This window comes from Crocuta crocuta, unplaced genomic scaffold, assembly GCF_008692635.1.
Source record: "Crocuta crocuta isolate KB4526 unplaced genomic scaffold, BGI_CrCroc_1.0 scaffold382, whole genome shotgun sequence".
Taxonomy (NCBI): domain Eukaryota; kingdom Metazoa; phylum Chordata; class Mammalia; order Carnivora; family Hyaenidae; genus Crocuta; species Crocuta crocuta.
The window spans coordinates 796542-822854 of NW_027531873.1; the positions used below are offsets into that span (position 1 = coordinate 796542).

At 44.0% G+C, this 26313-nt stretch overlaps 1 protein-coding gene across 1 annotated transcript in view; it reads left to right on the forward strand.

Annotated features, from left to right (window-relative positions):
• Window positions 1–2435: 2435 nt before the first annotated feature.
• Window positions 2436–26313, forward strand: part of OLFML1 (olfactomedin like 1) — a 25570-nt gene continuing 1692 nt past the window's right edge. The window contains exons 1-2 of the mRNA XM_077772889.1: window positions 2436–2851; window positions 5686–5974. Of these exons, the coding sequence (XP_077629015.1) occupies window positions 2729–2851; window positions 5686–5974 (412 nt within the window). The 5' untranslated portion in view covers window positions 2436–2728. The remainder of the gene's footprint in view (window positions 2852–5685; window positions 5975–26313) is intronic.

The following is a 26313-nucleotide window of genomic DNA, read 5'->3' on the forward strand; positions in this document are numbered from 1 at the left end:
AGAGTATCCTCCTAGTTGGCTAGCCCTCCTCAGTGAAGTAGAGGATAGGGAGCAGAGAAGGCTCTAGAAGTCAGGGAGTCCATTAATAAAGAAGCACAGCAGCACAAGGGCCCCCTGTCATCAAGGTGGCAAAGAATTCCAAGAAGACCTGGGAAACTGGATGAAGTCAGCCTCAGTGGGCTGACCAGGCTCCGCATTCACAGGTCTGGTTCTGACTGGTCATCTAGGGCAGTCATCTCAGGCCTGGGCCTACAGATTAAGGACTAGTGACCTGGATCCAACCACACCGAGGACATGGGGTGGCTGTCAAGGGCTTAAGTCTCCTCTCTCAGGATACCGAGGCAGGATGAAACAGACACCTGCAGAGGAAGAAAGCAGGGGGCACTGTGCTTGACCACTGTCATCGCTAGTGAGCTTATAGCAGTGGTCAAGGCCAGAGGTTAAATGTAAGGAAGGCAAAAGAGCCCAGCAAATGATTTTATCTCAACTGTAGGCTAACGTGTATCAGGCCATCTTTCCATTGATTAAGGCCTGCTCTGAATAAGGATGGCCCCAATTGGCCTCTGTATGTCAGTCATATTTGTGACTATCTTCAAAAGGAATTTATTCTTTCTTTATGAAACCTCTGGTCACAAGAACACGAGGGTTTACACTCTGGCTCTGCCCCAGGGCTCACAATTCTAATGGGATCAGGGAGCTAGCTATGGACTTGGCTGCATCTGGGATCATAAGAGTAAAACTCTCCAACTGAGACCAGGGATGAGCAGTTAGAGTAGATAGGCCTTGTGCCTATGAAGCTGGTGACTGAAGAGAGAGTGGTGAGGGGCCAGACAGTGGCTGGCAAGTGAGGGCCTGCCAGCTTGGACTGAAGGGCTCTGAGGCTCTGGCTCTCTGGAGCCCACTGTGGAGATGTCAGGGCCACAGCAGCCCTGGGCACAGCCCTGAGCACAGCATTATGCTACTGCTGTGGCCTTCCACTACCTTCTCACCTACTCTCCATAATTCATGAGACTTCATTAGTTGTGAATGTATATTTCATTGTGATAATAATGTAAGCATGCCACAGAAAACCAAGAAGCAGATTTTCCACAACTCTGCCCACTCCCCCTCCAAGTTAGTTGTGATACAGTCAGAGTTTTACCTCATTGGACCTTATCCATCTGAGTTCACCATCTCAACATTAGGACTTGAGGCATTCAGGAATAAAATCAACCAGGGCCTCTTCAACATAAGACTTGGTTCCAAGATGCTGGGCATGAGAAGTTTCTGAAAGAGCGTTCCCACTTGGAGGAAGAGGAGGAGTCGGGCAGTATTGTTTCTGAGGATTTAAGAGGAGGGGTCAGCAGAATTTCACCTCATTTGGGGAATGGTTCAAAGATGGTTATTGGAAGTAGGAGGAATTAACGCTAGGATTGAAGAATTAACCCTAGTTGCCATTGTTTGCGACTTTACCAAGGGAGTGGTGAGGCACAGTTAGGGGCTAAGGTCAAGTGGAAGACAGGTAGAGAGGGATGTCTATCTGATGGGGACAGGGACTTGTAATTGTACCCTGGAAAATTCTGTCTTTTAGTGTCTCTTGCAGGAACCAAATGCAAACCCAGGTCTTCTGGCTCCTGGTCAGAGTTCTTCCATGTCTCATAGATGCCCAACCTACCCCACTTTGGTAGGTGATTGAGAAAGAACCATGGGTATTCTGGACCCACCCATGGAAGGACAGATTGAGTTAATTAAAGGCCTGGACAGCAAAGGGGGAAAAAAAGGAGGCTTTTACCACTTTGCCCTTGGGATGTGCTGTATCTTCAACTGGACCAGGGCCTGCAGGAGTTGCATCCTGTGAATTGCTGGCCTGAACCTACAGGAGATTCTGCTTCTAGAGATTGAGGACACTCAAGGACTTTCATACAAAGGAGTTCAATGTCCTGATGACAGCTCTGGAAGCATCACTGTGTAGACAGCTTTTGCTGTACCCCTTAATAAAGTTCTTCTGAGCTCCATCCTCTGATTTTTCAGCTCTCAGCCTGGGGCAGCCAGTCCTGTGGCCCATTGTATCTCTCACCCCAAGGGGCAGTCAGCCCTGTGCACTGGCTGCTCAGAGACAGGGGTGTATCCAAGCTTTCATTTTTTTCTTGCTGTGCCTTTAAGAGCTGCAGGAATGCAGAGACTGGAAGGGGTGGGGTCTCCCAATAGGACTTCTGGGAAAAGGATCCTGGGAATTTTTGCCAGAAACTGAACTGAGATTCCAACTCTGAGAAGTTGGGGGTGGTTTGGTTTGTGTTGGGTCAGGCCTGTGATTGGACTGCAGAGTCTGCTAGGGAGGAGGAAAACAGAAGTAAACACAAGGAGCCAAGGGGAGGGGGGATGCCCTCCCTACCCTCACGCCCACCCCAGTGCACACCCACCCAGGCCTGCAAGAGGGTGCAGCCGCTAGGCTGGAGAGGATCAGTGTGTGTAGAGGGTGATAGTAATAGATGGACCCAAGGAGCTCTCTACCCCAAGTCGACCTGCAAGGCCTCCAGGGACCCACTTGCCAACAGCTGGACTTGATCACTGGCTTGCAAAGTGAGATCACGCGTCTGGTGGAAGAACAAGCAGGCTTTGCTCTCTGGCTGTTTGTAGAGGATTTTCACAGCAGTGGCTAGAAAGTAGAAGGCCACTATCTGGACCCTTGAGTTTTCTTAGAAAGGCACAGCACAGGGGATTCCACCCCTGGGTGGTTTGCAGGACAGTGATGGCCCTTCGGCAAGCATCTGCTCTCCTGGTTCTATTCCTTGCGTCTCTTCGGCTCCCGCCACAGTGTGCCCAGGACCCGGCCATGGTGCACTACATCCACCAGCGCTTTCAAGTCTTGGAGGTAGGTGGCATCTGTGCACCTGATCTGGGGAACATGCCTCCCGGAAGTCACGTTATCTTACCCCTTCTTCCCTCTCCACTGGGATGCACTTTCCCCACATAGCAAATGATAAATCCATTGCGAATTTTTTTACCGTCTAGTGGTTCAGAGCACTGGCTCCAGAGCCCAGGATGTACCACTCCCAAACCTTGAGCAGGACTTCACTCTGTGCTATGATCTGACAGTTTTTCTCATCTGTAAAATGGGGATGATAATAGAATTTACCTCCTATGGCTATTCTAAAGACTTAATAAATTAATGCATACTTAGAACATTGCCTGGCATGGCAGTAATGTTGCACAATGTTGTTATTCCATAGTTTAATATTTTAATTATGAAAATTAAAATTTTGGGTCACTTTTTATTCATATTTTACTGTATCAAGATGATAGTAGATGCTAGCCTTTCCGTTTGTATTTTTATGATAAAATATTAGGATGCTGTAAAAGTTATGATATTGTATCAAGAGGCTACATCTTAGCTCCTTTGCCAAACTGCACTTGGGTTTAAAAATGAGTAGATTTCATGGGTGCCTAAGTGGCTCAGTGGGTTGAGCGCTGACTCTGACTCAGGTCCTGATCTCATGGTTTATGAGTTTGAGCCCCACATCGGGCTCTGTGCTGACAGCTCAGAGCCTGGAGCCTGCTTCAGATTCTGTGTCTCCCTTTCTCTCTCTCTTCCCCTCCCGCACTCATTCTCTGTCTCTGTCTGTCTGTTTCCTTCTCTCTCTCTCTCACTCCCCCACAAAACAAGAAATGAGTAGATTTCAGCTGTGTTAGAGAGAAAGTATTGGGGTCCCCTTCTCCATGGGTTGCAGTTGCCACTTCATTAAACTTTGTAAAACCCACCATTTTTGCAGCTTAGACAGGCTCCCAGGCACAAATGTAACCCTGTCCCCTAGTCTTTGGCATACCCCCTGGCATTGCCATTATTTCATACTCAATTGCTTTGTTTTTGTACAAGTTAAATTTTGATAAATTCTTTACCTTCTTCCAAAGACATTTTTTCCCAAAGACACTTTTATTTCCCATATTTATTTTCTATATCTTCTTGAAAAATATTAAAGTCCAAATTAGTTGATCATCTAGTTGAGTAAAATAATTCCAAAGAACAGGCTGAACGCATTTCCTAATGTTGTCCAGCCAACCTGCTGAGGCCTGGGGGCAGAGAACCGGATGTTTCCAGGCCAGTGGCCTCTTGCTGCTGCCTTCCTTGCTTTCTCCTCAGATAGCTCCTCCCCTGTGTGCCTCCTTGAAAGTGCCAGAATTAGGCTCAACTATGGTCCCTCTGCATTTAGCACCAACTTGCCCTGGGATTAGCGCCAGCCAGAATCCTGCAGTTTTCCCTCAATTCCTGAAAAGTTTATCTGCAGACAAGGTTATGAATGTGGATTTTAAAAAGATAGAGATATGGTTCGTATAGATCTTCCCACCCTGGTCAAGACTTGGAGGGGAAGTCAAGTCCCAGGTGACGGTCACTGTTGGCCAATGTGGACACTTACAAACTAATACAATACTCACCCTGAGGGATTTGTGGCAGAGGGGTCAGAATTAAGAGGATAGGTTTAGGAATTTCTCTCATTCCCCCTCTCCCTCTCTTCTTCTCTCTTTCTCTCTTTTCTCACCTAGCCCTCTCTCTTTCCCTTCAAAATGAACAATGTTACCAACTGCTGTTTGGAGCATAAATTTTTACAACTTTAATGGAGAGCATTTTGATAAACTGCCTAATGAGCTTTAAGTACACATACTCTTTGACCTAGCCACCCCATTTCCATTCTTCATTCATTTTATTCTTTCTGTCACTAAGTGTTTATTAAGTACTACGTGCTAGGCCTTGTGCCAGGAGCTGTGGATGGAGCTTTCTTCTTGAAATCTACCCTAAGATAATAACCAGATAAGTACATGAAGAAGTAAATACAAAGATTGTTTTCAGCATTGGTTGAAGGCAAAAATTTGAAAAGTACATGAAAGTCCATCAAAAAGAGTCTAATAGAATAAATAAGAAGATATCAGTTCAATAAAATTCTGTATCATTAAAATTATTATACAGATATCTCTTAATTAGCATTGAAATAGATTCACAGTATATCAGCAAGTGAAAATATGTTACAAAACATACAACATAGTAAAAACTACATTTAAAAATATATATTTACATATGTATGACTAAATGCATGGGAAAACTTTTACAAACTGATACACTAACATATCAGTGGAATTTTGAACTAAGGGATTGAGGTAATTTTTATTTTCCCCCTTTGTGATTATTTGTATTTTATTTTTTATTAAATTTTAAGTTTATTTATTTATTTTGAGAGAGAGAGAGAGAGAACAAGGGGGAAAGGGGCAGAGAGAGAGAGAGGGAGAGAAAGAGAATCCCAAGCAGACTCTGCACTACCAGTGCACCGCCCAATTCAGGGCTCAAACTCATGAACTGTGAGACCATGACCTGAGCCAAAGTCGGGCGCTTAACTGACTGAGCCACCCCTGATTATTTATATTTTTAAAATATTTTAAAATAGTTGGTCAAAAGTCTGACTTCAGCTCAGGTCATGATCTCACAGTTTGTGGGTTCGAGCCCCTCATCGGGCTCCGTGCTGACAGCTCAGAGCCTGGAGCCTGCTTCCGAGTCTGTCTCCATCTCTCTCTGCTCCTCCCACGCTCACTCTCTGTCTCTCTCAAGTATAAAATAAAACAAAAAAAATTTAAAAAGTATTTTTCTGTGAATGATAGCTATTTATATTACTTGGCCAAAAGTAACTAGCAATAATTTGAGAATTTATTTTCTGACTGAAGCAAGGACTGGAGAAATGCACCCAGGCAACGAGGGCATACATTCAAGACTTCCAAGAGTTTTCAAAAAACATATCTGTTATGCTGGGAAGATGTCAGACCTCCACCAGTGAGTATAAGAGTGCGGTGGCAAACCTGGCCCTGAGAGTCGAACGCGCCCAACGTGAGATAGACTACCTGGAGTACCTGCGGGAAGCTGATGTGTGCGTGGAATCCGAGGACAAGGCCCTGGCAGAAAAGCTCATCCAAGAGGCTGAAGAAGAGAAAAAGATCCGGACTTTGCTGAATGCAAGTAAGAGAACCATGTCTTTTACAGCCCCTGTAGGGACTCACACTCAGAGACACAGCCTCAGCACAGATAGGGGTCTCACCAGGTATGAGAGTAGGAACCAGATGTGTGGTTTTGGGTGCAGGCTCTGGGAAGGAAACCTTAGCAGGGAACGGGTGTCTGAAGGAAAAAGGCATTCTCAGAAAGCAGTTTTTCCTTTCACAGAGAGTTCCTGAAGCCCCCATAGAAGATCAAGGCCTCAGTGTCAGAGGTCAGCTCAGGAAGCACATCTCCAGATAGATCTTGGTTTGGAAGAGGTGTGTGGTTCCAGATCCTTCTAGGGAGGGTGGAAGGTTGGTGGATTCTTCCAGTGCCCTGAGAGTAGGCAGCAGCTGTTAATGTGGCAAGAAACAATCTGAAATTGTAAATGACATTGGTCAACCCTGAGGGTTGAGGACTGTAGTGAATCATTGCTGTGTGTGTTGTCAGGATGGTGACACCTAGGGGATTTTTCTTCCATCTTGGGATCCTATTCGAATCCTTTCCAAGCCATTAAGAATAATGGTTAGGAGCTCAAATTATACTAACGAGTATCAAGCAAGAAAACCATAAACAAGAAAGAAAATTTCCTGTGCATGAGTCCGTTTTATTAAAACAATGAGGGAAACAAGTTGCCCAGCTCAGAGTCTGTATTCTGAGATGGTTTCACCGTAAATAGGAAAACTTTATTTATGTGTTAAATATGTCTGCCCCAAATGTGAGAAATTCCATTAGGGAAATAAGATAAAAGCTGAGTGTCATCACTGTGTTAAAGGTTGCATATATCGTCTCAGTGTAATCCTCATAAGAACTCCATGGGTCATCATAAGAAGGATCTTCCTAAATGAGGTGACACCTGATCTGAGTTTTGAAACAAAACACTAGAGAAGAATGAGCAAAGGGCACCTGAGGTGAGGGCACAACGTACTGAAGGCATGAGAATAGAGAACACTTCGGCATGTAGGTCGGCAGATACGTCTGAGTGGAACCTCAGTGGGGGAGGTGCATTTGGAAAACAAGAAACAAGATTGAAGGGTCCAATGAAGGACCTTGCAAGCAAAGCTCAGGGGGTTGAACTTGATTGGAAAAATGATAGAGAACCACTTAACAGTTTTCAGCAGGGACATGACATGAAGGAGGAGGGCAAGGCTAGAGAAAGGAGACCAATGGGGGACTAGCACAGCAATTGGCACAACACGGGATGGTGTCTGCATTAGGTGTCATTGAGACAGAGAAGAGCAGATGGATTTGAGAGCCATTGAGAGTTGGAATCCACATGGCTTGGTGACTGATAATTAAAGGTGAAAAATGAGTGAGAATGATGAGTCCAGGACACTTCCCAGATTTTTGGCTTAGGTCATTGAGTGGTTGGTCTCAAATATTGAGATAAGAAACCCAGGAGGAGTTTTGGAGCACTTATTACTCTACTATTTGTTTTTTCAGAGTACTTATTACTCTGAAATCTTCTAGTTAATTTATTTGCTCACTGCTTACTTTCTGCCTCTGTATCTAGAATGTTAGCTCTGTATAATCCTGTGCAATGCTGTGCCCCAGTGCCTAGAACAGAGTCTCTGTTCAACACATATTTGTCAGTGAATAACTAAGTGAACAAATGAATGAATGGGTGGAGAGATTGTCAGCATGGACAGAGGGGATATTAGGTTTTGATAGAAAGGAGAACATCTTATCCCTGAGGCAGAAGACAGAGAGAAGGGTGCCTACCTATAATATGAAGCAGTTGATCAAGCTGGTTGAATGAATAAATGATCCTTTTTGGCCTTGACATTGTCTTGAGATGAATCACCCTCCGAGAGGGAGCAACTGGGGATAAGCATGGGGTGGGGGAAGGAGGGAAAGAGTGGGTGTGATCCAGGAGAGAATGAACAGAGGCTGCCTATAAAGCTGATGAGGTGGATTGGATACTAATGTGCCTGAGCTGTCATGCCAAGGGTCAGGCAGGACCCCAATCCTGAACAGTGCTGCTAGATTAGATCCCTGAGATGCTCCTGGTCTCTGGACTGCTAAGCCCCTCAGGCCTTGGGGTTGCCCCTTTCTTCTCCAGCTAGAGCCCAGCAGAGGTCCTGATTCCGAGCTTGCTGCAAACCCTTTGAACCCTTATCATCTGCCTCATCCCCCAGACCCTGGAGGCCTGAAATATTCCCTCTCCCAGCTCCATGGTGAGTGAAAACTTTCAACTTTTCAGAGGTTGCTTCTTCCATGCCTGTTGCCTCTGGAACCCTCGTTTGATGATTCATTGGTTTAAGATTCAACACTTTTGACCTCTACTGCTGGACGTGCCCTGTGCTGCACAGAAGGGATAAAGGCATGAGCAGAACATGTCTGCCCCCCAAGCTTCCTTTCTTACTGCTCTTCTTGCCTCTGGTCTTGCCTCCTATCTGCTGTCACACAGACCTCCCCTCCAGACGAGATTAATCCTTTTACTCCTCTGTGTAGAATTATCAACACCAAAATTTCTATTGAAATCTCTTGGCCTTTTATATGGGGAAAGCCCTTTAAGAAGGGACCCAAGTTCATTCCAGCTGCTTCTTCTCTGACACTTTACCCACATGCAGTTGCAATTAAATATATATATGTAGTTTTTCTTATTCCCCCCTTTTGACTCAGAAATGCTATGAATTCTCTGTGAATCCCTTCTGCCAGGCAGGTTGGCCTCTGGTGCTCCTGGAGCAGCTCATTAAATCCTCCAAGTGAGCATTAATACTCTCAAGCACACATATCAACCAGACCATGAACATACAGACATCTTCATGTCTGTATTCACAGAGTCTAGATCAGCGTGGCCCATGGAGGAGGCTGTAAAAATTGCCTACAGAAGAGATACTGATGGCAGAGTCCCCTCAGAGCTTAATTTAGGGGAAGACAAACCTGTAAACAATCACAACCACATGATTAGTATTGATGTATTATTTTCAGAGTTTCTGTGCTCAAGAATAGACTCTACTGTTTTGTATTGTGCCCATCCCCCACTTTTCCTTTTTTTTCCATTTATTTTTTCTTTAAAAAAATTTTTTTTTAGCATTCATTTATTTTTGAGAGGGCTAGAGTGCGAGGTGGGGAGGGGCAGAGAGAGAGGGAGACACAGAATCTAAAGCAGGCTCTAGGCTCTGGACTGTCAGCATATGGCCCAACATGGAACTCAAACTCAGAAACTGCGAGATCATGACCTGAGCAGAAGTCGGATGCTTAACCAACTAAGCCACCCAAAAGCCCCTCTTTTTTGCCATTTCTGTTAGTAACTATATCTATCTTAGTTTTCTAATGCTGAGTAACAAATTACTGAAGATTTACCAGCTTAAAAAAAGGTACATTTATTATTTCAGAGAATCTGTGGGTCAGAAGTCTAGGCTTCACTTCCCTTTGTTCAAGGTCTCAGGAGGTCAAGTTATTAGCTGGGCTACATTCTCACCCAGAGCTCAGGGTCCTCTTCCAAGCTCACTGAGGTTGCTGGCAGAATTTACATTCTCACAGCTCTAAGACTGAGGCCCTCGGCTTCTAGAGGTTGCCCATTTACATCACCAGTTCACAATGTTACTTCTTCAGGAAGTACCTAGTCCTCTTATGAATTTGTATGTGATATAAGCCAGGCCCACCCATAATAACCTTCTTTGGGGTTAGCTCAGAATCAACTGATGGGACCTTAATTATATCTGCAAAATCCCTCCACCTTTGTCTTGTTATGTAACCAAATCATGGGTGCTATCCTGTCATTTTCACAGATGTCACACACAGCCAAGGGGAGGGGATTATGGAGGGCACGTCCACCAGGGGAGGAAATCTTGGAGGCCATCTTAGAACTCTGCCTACCTCGTGCTCTAGTCCACTAGGCCTAGCTGGTGCCACCAATTATGTGTACGGACCTTCATCCTATCTTCTAACCTTGGCCAGAAGGGACTGAGCCAGCTACAGAGCTCACACTAAAATCCTTTAGATTCAATCAACACCCTTGTGTGGCCAGGGAGGGATTGTCACATCACATACACACTGTCTTCTAAAGAGAGTTTCTTTTGGGGGGGCACCTGGGTGGCTCAGTCTGTTAAGCATCTGACTTCTGCTCAGGTCATGATCTCACAGTTTGTGAGTTCAAGTCCCACATCGGGTGAGCCCCACTACTCTCTCTCTCCCTCTCTCCCTCTCTCTCTCTCTCTCTCTTTCTCTCCCCACTCTGCCCCTCGTGGGATTCTACCCTGTGTCTAAGGAGACTTCCAGAAAATTTTGACATCCATCTAAATGGTTTGCTTTTATTCTGGAATATCTCTCGGTCAACTAGGAAGGGTCAGATACTGAGGATGATAAATAAGATAGAATTGTTCTGTAATGAAGCCATTTCCTATAGAGCTGTTCTCAAGTCTTTAGGCTTTATTTAGAGACAATCCACAAATGGCGTTCACGTGAAAGCAGCAATCCCGGGGATGTTTTGGGGTTAGGTCAAATTCTTAAATCTTAACTCTGACACACATAGGTTCTTTCTTCCTCTCTCCTTCTCTCCATCTCTCTCTCTCTCTCTCTCTCTCTCTCACACACACACACACACACACACACACACACACGATCGAATGTAATGAATGAACATTGCTATACACAATCCAGCTTATATTTAAAAGTCATTCCAAGTCTTTGGCACTCTGTTATAAGTAAAAAGAAATTTTGCATTGCACGTGGCAACTGAGGGCAAAGCACATTGCCTCAGATACCCAGATTGAGAATTTATCTAACAGTTTTTTTGCAGATTCCAAAGGCAGCATTCCTGCGCAGATAAGAGTATTAACCTCTTTTTAACTTGCAAATAGCTTGTGAAGAAAAATTCTAAAGGCAGTCAAAACAAGCCATTATAGCAGATTTTATTTTATTTCCTGTTTCAGCACAGCAACTTTTATTGCAAGACTGCATGTAGGTGACCTCAAATAACCCTCTCTCTCCTGAATTAAAAAACTCCTATCTTTTGTTGGATCATGTTTCAAAAAGAAAATCTGTTGTCACACATTTAAATGCCTGTGGGATCCATTCAGGTATTTTAAATGTGCCTGCCCCATATTCAAAGCCATTAAAAACAAAACGAAATAAAAACAAATCAAAACAAAAAACCCTGGCAGCCAAACAGAACATCTCTGTGAGTCAATTCCCAACCAAGGTCCATTAGTTTGTGACAAGGGGCACAAAACATTAAGAGAGGTGTAACTCTAATTTTCGACAATGTATTTACTATAAAGGAGGGAATTGAGACTATACACACAAGTATATGTGCAGGACAGAGAGTGTGTGTGCACTCACTTGTGTATGCACACACATCATCTACTGAGAAGTTGCTGCATTATGGGGCCGGCAACACCAGAGGTGTATGTAACGCTTATCTTGGGCCATCTCCTGCAGGGTTCCATAGGTCACCGTGCTGGGTCCAGAAAGGCCTATATACACAACGCTTCTTCTGTTTATCCATCTGGAAGGCCTGCAGTCTAAGAAGATACCTCCAGTCCAATCACTATGGATACTAATAGAAGGTCCCAAAGTTGTTTTGCTGAGGGCTTTCAGCCCCAGGTAGAGTGAGCACCCATTCACTCTCTCTATAACTCATTCATTTGCTCACTCATTCAGCAAGTGTCTAGTGAATTCCAGGTCTCCGTTGGCATGGTGCCAGGCATTAGAGATGGAGCACTGAATAGGGTAACATCCTTGTCCTCAGGAAGCTACAGCCAAGTGGGGAGGCCATCTAAACAAACCCAGGGTAACAGCCGGAGCGATGACTGCTCTCACCAGAAGCACAAGGGGCAGGCACTGAGTAATTTAGCAAGGTCAGTGTTGCTGTGGAGATGGGTGGGGAGGGACTGTGGAATTTGGAAAGTAACCCTCAAGCCGAGTTTTAATAATGGAAAAGAACGCTTTGAATGGAGAATATAGTAGACGCTGCTGTAAGCAAATGGAAAGCCTGCAGAAGCACAGAGGCCTAATGGCGCTTTGTGCTCGGATCTTAGGTGGAGGAAGAAGTCGTGGAGAGCAGATGAAAGAACGGGGCAGGAGCTTTGTGCTAAGCCAGTTCACGCTGTCAAGCTGTGGGGAATGAAAATAATGTGACTCGTGGTAGCTAATATTTACTGAGTGCTCATTATGAACTGAATGATCTTTAAGAATTTACCTTATTGGGTTATCTCATCCAATTCTCATGGCACCCCAATGTATACGTATTATAGTTATCCCCCACTTTGTACGGGAGGAAATCAAGGTGTGGAGAGAAGAGCAAACCACCCAAGGTCTCACAGCCAGTTGATGTAGGAGCTGGGATTCAGACCAAGGCGGACTCACTCCTACACATTCTAACCCCTCCCGCCCTGTTGTCCCTGCTTAAGAGTGGTGAGCATGGGTGTGTCAGGGCTCAGATGGGGGTTGGGGAAGGTCATTCTGGCCACTGTTCAGGAACAGACTGGCAGTAGGGGAAGATGGGTGTGCACAGGAGGGAGAGGCAGAGCCAGGTAGGCCATCTCCAAGCCTATCATGGAGGCGCTCTAGGTAGGAGCCTTCTGTTATGAAACTCTGTGCTTGAGCCCAGGAGGCCTGGCTGCTTGTGATCTTGTTGTGGGACACATATGAAGACTATGTCCTTCCTCTTGGTCACTGTGTGATGATGATTCCTACTCACAAACAGATTACTTTAAGTCATTCTTATAAACCCTGGCCAAGAAGGGTTGATTTTTTTCCTCCTGCTTCCTTGGTTTGTAATTCTTTGCCTTTCCTTCATTTACTTTATTTTCTAATTTTTTAAAATTGTTATTCTTTATTTACTTATTTTTACTTTTGAGAGAGAGGGGGGCAAGGAGGGGCAGAGAGAGGAGGAAACAATCTCGAGCAGGCTCCTCACTGTTAGGGCAGAGCCAGGTGCAGGACTCAAACTCACAAACCACCAGATCATGACTTCAGCCAAAATCAAGAGTCTAACACTTAACCCACTGAGCTCCCATTTACATTTAAAACTAAAACATTCCTCTCTGTCCCCCATGAGCTAGCAGAAGAGTTCCACACACACACTTTTCCTGTGCTAGAAGTCTCACAAGCATCTGTTTGGCCCTCATCTGACCAGTTACCATATCCAGTACATACTTCCTTCTGAACATCCCTCAAATTTATTCTTTCCATCTGCACTGTTCTTCTATCATCTCTGGTCCCAATTATTGCAGGAGCATGCTAACCAAGCTTCCTGCTGCCAGTCTGTCCCCATTCCAGGGCTCCATCCTATATTGCCACCAAGGTTATGTTGCTAGACTTACTGCATCGATGGTAACCACAATCTATGGGGTAAAGCACACCCCATTAAATAATATAAAGAAAGCCCTCTGGGGCACCTGGGTGTCTCAGTCAGTTAAGCATCCAACTTTGGCTCAGATCATGATCTCATGGTTCATGGGTTCGAGCCCCCCATCAGCCCCTTGTGCTGACAGCTCAAGGCCTGGAGCCTGCTTTGTATTCTGTGTCTCCCTCTCTCTCTGTCCCTTCCCTGCTCACACTCTGTCTCTCTCTGTCTCTCAAAAATAAATAAACATTGAAAAAATTTTTAAAAAGAAAGCCCTTTACAACTTGACCGCAACCTAGTTTTCTTTAATTATTTTTTTATTCTCCATGAAAGTGGCATCTGCTGATTAAATAAAAGCTATTAATATCATATATACTATATTTACCTTTCTTGTAAAAAAGTAGGTAACAGGGGTGACTGGGTGGCTCATTCGGTTAAGCATCTGACTTTGGCTCAGGCCATGATCTCACGGTTTGTGGGTTCGAGCCCTGTGTTGGGCTTAGTGCTGACAGCTAGCTCAGAGCCTGGAGCCTGTTTCAGATTCTGTGTCTCCCTCTCTCTCGGACCCTCCCCTTCTCGCACTGTCTTTCTCTCTCACTCAGAAATAAATAACATTTAAAAAACATTTTTTTTTAAGTAGGTAACATGCCAACAGCTGAACACACGAACTTTGAATGTTTCTCAGCCTCATCTTATGTCACTACTGCCTGTCCCCATCCACCCAATACTCTATGCTGTGTCTGACGTGCTAGTATGAAAACATAAAATATAGTTCATGCGCCCCTGCGTTATTCATACTGTGTTCTCCAAGTCTATCACAGTGCCTGGAACAGAGTAGAAATCAATATTTTCTGGCCTTGAGGAATAGTTTATTAGAAAGTAGAGGCAACTATTTGCCAAAGAATGCTTTAAGCCCTTTTGTCTGTTATGTTGCCCAAAGCCCACAACACCTGTGCCAAGGGGATACCATTATGACATTTTAGATGATGAAACTATAACGCATAGTTTCATGCAGCCCTGTATCCCTCCCACTTTCCAGCTGGGAGCGTGCTCCCCTGTCCCAGACACACTAGGTTCATCTCAGCCTCCATTTCTGCTCTCCATCCCCCCACCCCCACCCATGTCAATTCTCTGCTGCCACAAGAATGCTGCATAACAAACCACTCCGTAACTTAGTGGGTTTAAACGATAATCATTGATTATTTCTCAGGAGTCTACAGGGCAGAAGGACAGTTTGATTGGTCTGGGCCAGGCTTGGCTGCTCTTGGTTCCCCGGTGGCACATGGCCCAGGGGATGGCTGGTTGAGGATGGCCTCAACTGGGATGGCTTGTGTCTCCTCCACGTGGTCTCCCTGATCTTTCAGAAGATGAACCTGGGCTTGTTCCCGTAATGCAGGCAGACCTCTGAGGAAGGAGGCACAAGCACACTGAAGGTCTGGTCCCTTGTACTGAAGTCTTTTGGCCAAAGCAAGTTCCAAGCGTGGCTCTGGAGTCTACACTTCTGCTAGAACCTCTGATAGCATCTCATAAGGCTTTTTGTTCTAATGGTCCTGGAAACAGGCAGTAATCAAGATCAGTTTCTAGGTATGAAAATTTCTATGTGGAAGCAGTAAATTGGGCGTTAGTGTTTTGATGGTTTTTAGACTGCTGCAAAGTTCCATCAAGTTCAGAAGAGCAAGTCCTAGACTTTGAGACAGGAAGGATGAGAACAGGATGAAGTGAGATTTATCTCACAGGAAGAAGCTGGGGTACAATGTTAAAATGACTCTGTTTTCCAACCAAGAAAATGAGGGAATGGCAGTACCACGCCTAGAAACTGAGAACATTTCCATCCCTTTTTCTTTGGTAAGAATGTTAACAGGAAGAAAATAAAGAAAAAAAACCACTGTGCAAGAAAAACTCTCAAGCACCAGGTCATCTTTTAAATGAAAAATGCGTTAAAACAAAAAAGTTCATCATTATAACCTTGGAATGCTTAAATGTTGCAACAGTCAGATAATTGGTTCAAAATGGAGATGTTTGATCAGAAATTCCTCAGAGACTGTTCCCTTCAACGCCTCACTTCCCATGAGTGTTGACCAGCCTGGACCCTCTAGGACAGCATTGTCAAACTTTCAGTTTCAGGAAACTTTTACATTTCTAAAAAATTACTCAGGACTCCAAAGAATTTTTCTTGATGTACTTCATGTCTATTGACATGTACCATATTCATAATTAAAATAGAAAAATGATGATGTGTACCAGATGCTATTTTAGGACAGGACACACAACAGTAAAAACAACAGATTAGACAAAGCCTTGCCCTTGTGTGGCTTAGATTCTTTTGAGAGGAGACAAACGATAAGTGTGTTAACAGCTACATGTAAAGCATGTCAGATAGAAGATAAGAAATACCGTGGAAGAAAGTCAGCTAAGGTGTGGAGGTGATGAGAGCTGGCCGATTCCAAAAGGAAGCATCTGAAGGAGGCTGGCTGTGTGGGATTCCAGCTAGAGGGACCCCATGGTGGAAGCAGGCCCAGCTCACACTCGTCGTCACACATCTTCCAGGCTTCCGCACACTCCTGTGAAGTTCCCAACTTGATGTGGAGGAACAGAGCCATGCAGCCTATCAGCCATGTATCAAGTCTGTTTTCTTTCTCACAAGCTGCTGCTAATCACCAGTAAAGGGAAGTGGTCAGCATACCACACTGGGTACCATGGAATATTGTGAAGTTAGAACCCAGAAAAACCTCTAATATAGATTTACCAAAGACTTCTGTAGGACTCACCAAAATCAGCATATAGAGCACTTTTTGTCTGCTAGGCCCTTTAAAAGCCCTGGATTCACAGGCCTGCAAAGCCAAATCCTCCTATGGCTCACTGAGTACCATTTCACACAAGCCAGCCTTCCCACTTTCCTGCCCTCCATCTACCCAGGCACTCAGGAGGGTGAACTAGCACCTGCTAATGTCTGCACATACCTCTTGCTCTTCGCATCTATCTGATTTCTAAGCTGGCATTCCATGAGATGGGATAGTAAGTTTGGACACTGACTAATACTGCATTTTCTGAATCAAATGTATTCCTGAGTTTGTGGACAGCAAGCAATAAGAGATTAAATAGACAGGATATATGTGGTGGGTCCCAGGCGCTATGGATATGAACATGAATAAGACACGGCCCCTATGTAAAGTGCTTGCTAGGAAACAGAGTGAGTAAGCAAATCCAGTTCAGCACCAGAACGGCTCAGAAAGAGACCTGCACAGAGTGCTTGAAACACACACAAGGAGGAACAACTGATGGCCCTGCAGGAGCCAGACAGTTTGGTTTCGAAGGGCCAGTAGATGCATCCCAAGTGAGTGAAGATACATATGGAAAGCTAAGGAAAAATATGGGCAAAGTCTAAGACTTGTAAGAGGTCATGGCAGTTGGGTGACCAGTGACCAGCCCAGCGTGGTGGGGAAGTGCCAAGAGGAAGTCACATGAAGGACCCTGAGTGCTGTGCAGAGATAGCTGAAGCTTACTCTGGAGGCAGAAAGCACAAGACAGCCCTAATTTCTAGAACAAATTAAGTCCACGCTGACAATTTCCTTGTTCTATAGCTCGAAGCTTTTTTAATTAATTGCTCATCTGAGAGCTTCCATCTTTGTCATCCTGGAGCCTAACATTATACTGGCACTTGATACGTATTGACTAGGGTTTATTAACATGGAGACAATCCAGGTGGTTGAAAAAGTCAAGTTTTATAGCACAGAATTTCAAGAAGAAGCCAAAATACTCATGGTTTTAGAGGAGTTCTCTTTTATTTATTTTTTTAATGTTTATTTTTGAGAGAGAGACAGAATGTGAGTGGGGGAGGGGCGGAGAGAGAGGGAGACAGAATCCAGAGCAGGCTCCAGGCTCTGAGCTGTCAGCACAGAGCCCAGTGCGGGGCTCAAACCTACCAGAGATGAGATCATTACCTGAGCTGAAGTTGAACACTCAACCAACTGAGCCACCCAGGTGCCCCTGCCATTCTCCTTTTTTTAAATGAATTCATCCCTCATTTTTCCCAAGCAAACCTGTTTCCCTTCTCTGTTGCTCTCCTGTGCATTCCATCACCCTTAGCCTTGAGGGCTCCTTCCATCTACCCAGTTGCTAAGACCTGACCCCTCTTTTCCTAAGGTTTGCCCTAATCCTTACCCATTTTCCCATGTCCATCATTATTTGGATATCTCTGATCTGGGCTGTACCTACAGACTCTCTACCTGTTTCCCTGTGCCCCCTCTCTCCCTCCCTTAAACCCCGCCCAGGCCACTCTCCACCAACATCCAGATCATGTTTCCTAAACATAACCACAGGGGAGTTGCCTCACTCCTTGTAGAGGGACAAGTCTCACCAGGTCTGGAGAGTATTGCCATTAAATAAGGGAAAAATTATTTTAAAAATTCAAATAAGTGATATTTGTTTATGATGTCACTGTGAGTCCTTGGGCCACATTATATTCTAATTGCTTGTCTCCAATTGTGCTTGAGGGAAAACCACAGATTTGCATTCTCTGATTTGCAGGTGGAACCTTCATTGTCATTGTCTCTGTTAAATAATTTGCATCTTTGTTGAGTTCAAAGGTTTTAAATTTATTTCCTTCCTCAGTCTTTTTCTCCTGCTAATTATCTCTCTCTCAAGAGAAGCACAGCAGGGACTTCTAACTTACCCTTTTACTCAAACACTAGAAGTGTATTTTCTCCAAATTCCAAAAAGAAGAGGAATTTATAAAATTCACAGACTTCCTGCCCTGAAGACACTCTAGAGAACTCCCAGCCTGAATCCCTCATTTCAAGGTGAGGATAGGTAAGGACGGATTGACCAAGGGACTTTTAGGGAGACACATGGAGAACCAGAGATGGGGTTCAGAGCATTCAGGTCTCTGACTCCCAGTGCTGGGTTCCCTCTACAAAGGAAGAATAAGAGGAGCACAGGGGCAATTGTCTGTTTGTGCACTCTCACAACCGGCTCTGCTTAATCAAAACCATCTATCAACACTCTCTTGTTTTGCTCTTTCTCTAAGGATTCTGCATAGAAAGGAGGAATAGAAGGAGAAAGAAGAATGGTTGTATTAGTTTCTGCTGTATGTTAAATGAACATTTTCTCACTTATGAGACATTGAATGTGCCTTGTTCTTAGCCATAGTCCCCCTCTGTAGCTGGGCTGCAAGCCTGCTGATGCTCCTCCTGGAGGGATGGCCCGTCCCTGGGGCTGGCTGGAGGGTTCCTGGTGGGCCCTGTCTCCAGGTTCACACTGAGCCGGGAGGACCCATAGCCATGTGACCTTCCAAGTAACTTATCCAAGCCTTTCTTTCCATTTAGAAAATGGAGACTGAAATATTTACCACTTAGGCTTATTGCAAGAACTAGACAAGTTGATGTAAATGAAGTATCACCATACCAAGCACATTATGTGTATTTGTACATATTTATTAACTAACTTCTCAAGGCTTTGTGCTTGTTCTCCAATCAGAAATAGTTTCTGAGCTTCTCTAGTGGCCCACGGACCCCTCCTCTTTCCCATTAATGACATCTGTGAGCAGTTGCAGTTGCAAGCTTAAACTCTCATTCATTCACTCATCCTCTGTGATCACCCGAAAGCGTGAGAAGAGGAGAGCATCCACAGGAGACAGACTCTGCTTGGGAAGCTGAGAAAAGGTATTCTGCGCCTGGCAGAGACAAAGCCCTGGTAAACAGGGCAGCTCCCTCCTTCCCCATCCAGCCACAGCCTGGAGCCCTCCACCCCCACCCCCACCCAGGGCTCACCTGGTGGGGGACCTTCCATTAGCTGTCCTGCAACCCATAAGGTTTAATGCAGTTGGCCCAGGCTTCTCTGCCTTCCCTAGGGCCTGGCTTCCTATACATGAATTTCCCCTTATCTGTGGTTTTGCCTTCCACAGTTTCAGTGACCACTGTCAATTGCGGTCTAGGAATGTCAGAAGGTCAGTAGTAGCCTAACACTGTGTCCCAGTGCCTATGTCATTCACCTCACTTTGTCTCATCACATTGGCATTTTATCATCACACACCATCCTAAGAAGTCTGAGTACAGTACAGTAAGATACTTTTGAGAGGGACAGAGACACCACATGCACATTACTTTTATTACAGTATATTGTTATCATTGTTCTATTATATTATTAGTTATTGTTAATCTCTACTATGCCTAATTTATAAATTAAACTTTATCACAGGTATCCATGTATAATGTATAGGAAAAAACATAGTGTGTGTATTTATATATATACAGGCATCCACTGGGTTTTAGAATGTACCCATCACAGATGAGGGGTGATGACCGTAACCACGCTGAAGTGGACCCAGAGGCCACGGGGAAGCGATCCCTCTGGCTGGCAAAGCATGTCACCAGGGGGATATGGTGGCAACTGGTGGCCAAGAGACTTCTATAGCTTGTCCCAAAGTCGTCCCTGACCATGGTGGGGACCAGGCAAGGCCTCTGGGCAACTGCGAACAGCCAGTAATGACCTGACCATGGAAAGGACTGACCTGCTGAGGTTCGGCTCTTCCCGGCTAGAGTTGCTCCCCATGCCCACTCCTGCCATTTGTTCTTTGACAAGAAACTTGTGTCAGATTTCTCAATGAAATAATGGATTTGAAAGTATCGTAAAGGCTTTAAAGTACTTTACAAATTATTATTTACTTAAGACAGGCCTGTGGTCAGAACTCCAGATGCTCGGTACTATGTAGGCCCTAGAAAAACATCTGTTTGAATGAAGCTATTTCCCTCATTAATGCAATAGTTATTGAACCCACAAGGCACTGTGTTAGGCAGTAGGAGTATGAAAGTAAACATGAAAACAAAAGCCCTACTTTGTGGAGCTTATTGTCTAGTGGAGGAGGACAATAACCTAATAAATAAAACGAATGACGTAATTACAGAATATGACAAGTGATCTCAAGGAAATAAGAAAGATGTTGTGGTAGGTCATTTTAAATTTAGATGCAATAGTCACAGGAAGCCCCTTAGGGAGATGATATTGAAACTAAGATTTGAAGGATGAGAGGAGCAGACTGTGGGAAGATCAAGGAAAAGAATACCCGAGACAGGAAGAATCACAAGTACAAGAGCCATGAGGCAGAGACAAACCTGACATGCTTGTGGAATAGCAAGAGAGCCAGTGTAGTCACAACACAGTGAGCAAGGGGGCAGGGAGTGGAGGATAAAGTCCCACAGGCAGGCAGCTGCATATAATGTATGTACTTTAGTACAGAGTAAGAGGTTAGGATTTTATTCCAAGAGTGATAGAATAGGCTTAGCAGGTCAGCCACATAACTTATGTTTTTAAAAAGATTACTTCTATTGCTTTGTGGAGAACATATTATAGGTAAGCCAAAGTAAAATTGGAGGGAAAATTAGAGACCACTGTCATGGTCTAGGCAAGAGGGAAGAATTCAGGGAGTACAGGGATGAATGCTGGGAAGAGGAAGAAAGAAATATATTTGAACATTTTAAAAAAATTTAATTTTTTTTAATATTTATTTTTAAGAGAGAGACAGAGCATGAGCAGGGGAGGGACAGAAAGAGAGGGAGACACAGAATCTGAAGCAGGCTCCAGGCTCTGAGCTATCAGCACGGAGTCTAATGCGGGGCTTTGACTCACAGACCACAAGATTACGACCTGAGCCGAAGTCAGATGCTCAACTGACTGAGCCACTCAGGAACTCCTTGAGCATTTTCATTTAAGTACATAATTTAAAGGTTAGTTTTACTATCAGAACTTGGTGGTGGTGGGGAGATGGAGAGGAGTTAAGAATGACTTCTAGGGGTGTCTGGGTGGCTTGGTGGCTCAGTTAAGCTTCCGACTCTTGATATTGGCTCAGGTCATGATCTCACAGTTGTGAGATGGAGCCTCACATCAGACTCTGAGCCAAACGTGGAGGATTCTCCATGCTGGGCATGAGAATCCTCTTAGCATTCTCTTTCCTTCTCCCTCTGCCTATTCTCCCCTTCAAAAAAAAAAAAAAGAATGACTTCTAGATAAGAAACTTTGTCGATGTTTTTTGCTTAAAATGGGAAGAGTAGGGAGAAAAAGAGATTGTGATATAAAAATAAGAATTCTATGTTGAACAGGTTAAGTTTGAAGATATCCAAGTAGGGCTACTGGCAGGCAGTTGGATAAGTGAGTTTGGGACTAAGTAGACATCCAGATAGGATGTCGTTCCAGAGGCAACTTCAGAATTCATCATTAATTAGAATATACATGGTATGCAGAGCCATGAGATAGAATGAGGTGGTTCAAAAAGTGATTATAGACAGAGAAGGGGTGTGAGGACAAATCACTTATGGGTGGGAGAGGAAAAGGAACCAACAATGAATGCCAAAAAAAAAAAAATCCAGAAAGATGGGAAGACAAACAAGAGGAGGCGTGTTCCAGCATCCATCCAAAAGAGTTTCAAGGGGAGGTAGTGATCAAGTAATCAAATTTTGCTGAGAAGTTGACTAAGATGAAAACTGAGAACTCACCCTTGGGTTTGGCAGCATGGAGGTCATTGGTGACCTTGACAAGAACTGATTCTGTGGCTTGGGGAGGGAAGTTTAGATCAGTAGGGGGTCTGAAGCCTGATTAGAGTGGCTTAGGGCATAACTGGAGGTGAGGAAGCTCCTCCTTCAAGGGGTTTTATCATAAAGTGGAGGAGAGAAATAAGGCATGCTAGAAAGCAAAATAAGAAGCAAGATCTTCATATGAAGGTAAGGAGGGTATGATGGAGGCTTGAAGAAGGAAGAGAAGGTATAGTAGTGGATGATGAATTGGTTAAGGAACTGTGGTAGGATTGTTAGCCAAACAGCTGGCAGTAACAAGAAGTTTGCTGAAAACTTGCTTACCTCAGAACCTCTGGGACTTCTCTGGGTGTGCACCTCTTTTCCTTGTGTCTAGTTTCTCTCCCTTCCCCCTGTTTCTGTCCTCTGATTCTAGGTAGTCCCCAGTTGGCCTGGAGAACCCAAACATTTATTAAGAAGAAAATGACAACCCATCAGCCTATCCAGCTTCTTATACCAAAGCCTTTGCAAAGACTTGAGGGAAACCCCCAGAGGGCTCAGTTGTCCCAGAGAGATTGTTACACACCATATTCCACCACCACATGCTCCAGCAGTCAAGGAGAGAGGCCCATACTCTTCCCATGCTCTTGTTAAGACCATTCTGTCCTTCCCATGATACAGACCTGGGCAGGGTTTGAGGGATGCCCACAGGATTCCTCATGCTCCTAGTAAGCCACCACTCCCTATCTCTGTAACTCAGCAGATTGTCTAATGGTGCAGTCCCAAAAAGTTTATCATTGGAGCTGATGACTCAGTCCTAATGGATCCTGAAATGACCAGTGGAATTAATTTCATCTTGGCCCATATCCCTCTTTAGCTTGGACACCATGAGAATTCCAAGACACGAAGGTCATCTGGAAGATAGCATATTTAAGGGCCAGGTCGAAATGGCTCACACCACTTCTGTCCACATCCCTTTGGAGAGAACACAGGTCAGTGGGTGCAGCCTAAGTACAAAGAAAGCTGAGAATATAGAAGTAGGGAAGAGAAAAATGAAATGGCATTTTGGCGAACACAGACACTGTCACTGCCATAAGCAGAGAAGAAGCAAGTAGGAGGCACACACAGAGACTGTAGTGACACAAAGATCAAGGGCAAAGAAATCTTCAAGAAGGAGGAATTGATCCATACCGTCATGCTATGGGAAGATCAAGTAAGATGTGAATGTAAAGGTCTGAGTTTTCAGTTTGGAGGTCCCCAGTGACATTATGGAGGATGGTTTCTGTGGAGTTATTGTGAAGCAAAATTTGGGAGGTGAAGAGGTGGACCCAGAGAGCAAACTATTCTGGAGGAGAAACTATATAAAATGATAGAAAGAGTGAAGTAGCTAGAAAATGGTACCTGAGAGAGAATTGTTTTTTAATATAGATAAAATGTTAATAAGCTAAGGAACTAGCCATGAAGGAGAAATTAAAGATAAAAGAAAAGAGGCAATTCACTGAGGGAGTCAAGAAGCCAGGAAAGAATGAGATCAGAGCACAAGTGAAAGAATTAGTCTTGGACAGGAGGAATGACGTGGCCTCTTCTAAGATGTGTGGGAGGGTGGTAAGGGTAAGAACAACTTAAGAGAAATTTTAAGTGAAGGACAGGAGGTGGAGGCACTTCATGTCTGGGGGTATTTATTTTTTCAAAGGAGTTAATCTGCTGTTAGTGAAGAGACTGATGGAGTAGAGTTTGAGTGTATGGGGCTGGGATTTAGATATGTGCTATGAGGAAGATAGGGAACTAACCATGGAGAGAGCAGTATGTAATTAGGACTCAGCTGAGGATGGAGATGCCCTATGTGTAGGGCACCTTTGCAAGGTATTCTCTACCACATTCAAGTCTCTGGGACAGAGCCAGGGGTTTGAATTCATTCAGGGCTAGGGATTTTTGTAGAGTAGATATTGTGGAATAACTAGGGGTTGGTGGGTAAGGGTGCTGGTGAGAGGGGTATTACAGTGGTCCAGGTTGGATAGTAAAGGAAGCTGACAGCCTAAGAAAAAGCAGAGGTCAAGGGACTTCAGGGCCCAGGGAAATGAAAGAGCAAAGGAGGTAAGAACAAAGAAGTGAGAAATGGAAAGGTAAAGTAGTGTCGCAGAGGGTAGGATAGTAGAGTTTTACATTTCTTATAGGGAATAGTTCCAGGGGATTGAGTGGGGGGAGGTTGTGCCAGGAATCCAGAGTATGAGCATGGAGGGGGTCACTAAAGTAGGTTGAAAGCAAGGTGCTGTGGAGCTGAAGAGGCTGGAAGTGCTCAGGCTGTTAATGCATACAAGTAGTGTCCTGGAGAGCTCTCAATGCTTTAGACTAGAAGGAGTTAATAGCATGAGATACAAAAAAGGAAGGATTTTTTTTAAGTTTATTTATTTATTTGGGGGGAGGGTGCAGAGAGGGGTCCCAAGCAGGCTCCGTGCTTGATCCCAAAAACTATAAGATCATGACCTGAATCAAACTTAAGAATCCAATGCTTAACTGACTGAGTCACCCAGGCACCCCAAGAAGGGAGGGTTTTTGCATGAAGGAAGGTAGAAGAGCTGGAAAAATGTAAACTGCCCCCCGCCCTTTTTAACTTCATCTTCCTCCACCTACTTTACAGCCTTATGATCCTGTTTGGATTCTAGAAATATTCTCCTAATTGATTTCCCTGATTTTGGTTTCCTCCCATGTATCCATCATACACAGACCTGCCAGTTTAAGTAAGCTTGACCATGAATCACACTTGTTCAAAAACTTCAATAGTTCCTTACCTGCCTATAGAATAAAATCTATGTTCCTTAGCCCCACCCTGAATGTCCCAGGCACAGAACTGGTTTCTTTTTTTTTCTTCAATGTTTTTTTAATTTATTTTTTGAGACAGAGAGAGAGAGCACAAGCATGAGAGGGACAGAGAGAGGGAGACATAAAATCTGAAGCAGCCTCCAGGCTCTGAGCTAGCAGCACAGAGCCTGATGCAGGGCTCGAACCCATGAACCATGAGATCATCACCTGAGCCAAAGTCGGATGCTTGACCCACTGAGCCACCCAGATACCCCACAGAGCTGCTTTCAATCTATTTTGTTTTATGCATCTAGTTTAAGGCAACAGCAAGTACTTAGTTTATACTGGTTTAAACTCTGCACTACTTTCCTAACACTAATCAGGAAGGACTTTCCCAAAAGTGGTTTTGTTAACTGTGAGAATGTTATTACCAACCACTTCTGAATGGCATCCTTCAGGGGTCAATTCAAATGCAGATTATCCCCTTCCTTAAATGACAGCATAATTCTCTGTCCTTTTGTAAAAAATTCACTTTAAGTTTCATATTGTAGTTAGTCGGGTACCTATTAAGCAAGAGCCATTCTTGATTTATCACTGCACCTCAGCCTATTGTACCGCATAACACCTAGCTCAGTACCTTGCCTTTTGTAGGTATCCATTGTCTGCTGACCAAATGGGTACATTCATGAATAAATAAATGGATGGATGAATAGAGTTCTTACAATGTTCTAGTAGTATTAAGGGCCAGAATCCTTCACTAGAAGGTGATCTCTTCAAGCATTAGGATTGATATTATATTTTTTTTTATCCTCAATACTTTCTTAGCATGGTTCTGGGAGAATTGTAAGCTAAGTATACAGTAGATCTCCAGTAAGATCTTTGCAAATGGAATTGAACTAGGTGGCTTCACACCTAAGTGATTCTCTCACTGTATCAACCCCAAGAAAGTGAACAGGGTCTTTGCCCCAGCAAATAGCTGTTTATATCCTGACTTGAGTAAAGTGTTGACTCTTATAATTGGAAAGCAACTCTCTTAATAGAGACCCATTTATTCATGTAATTCTTTGATTCTTTGAACCATACAATAAATTGTGATTGATCTATGTGTGATAAGTTTATTCTAGACACTGAAGGGAAAAAAAAGCAATCAGTGTGAACAGACACATGAAAAGATGCTCAACCTCACTAATCATCAGGGAAATACAAATCAAACCCACAAAGAGCTACCGCCTTACATCTGTCAGAATGGCTAGTATCAAAGAGATAAGAAATAACAAGTGGTGGCAAGGATGTGGAGTCAAAAAGGAACCCTTGTGTGCTATTGGTGAGAATGTAAATCATTGTAGCCACTGTGGAAAAGAGTAGGGTGGTTCCTCAAAATAGAGATACCATATAATCCAATAATTCACTACTGGATTTTTACCCAAAAATACCCAGAATACTAAATTTGAAAAGATATGTGCATCCCTGTGTTTCTTGCATCATTATTTACAAATGCCAAAACCTAGGAGCACTTAAGTGTCTACCAATAGAGGAGTAGATAAAGATAGGGTATAAATGTACAATGAAATATTACTCTGCCATAAGAAAGAAAGCAATCTTGCCATTTATGACAACATGGATGGACCTAGAGGGCATTATGCTAAATGAAATAAATCAGAGAAAAACAAATACCATATGATTTCATTTATATATGAAATCTTCAAAAAAAAAAAAAACCGAAACAG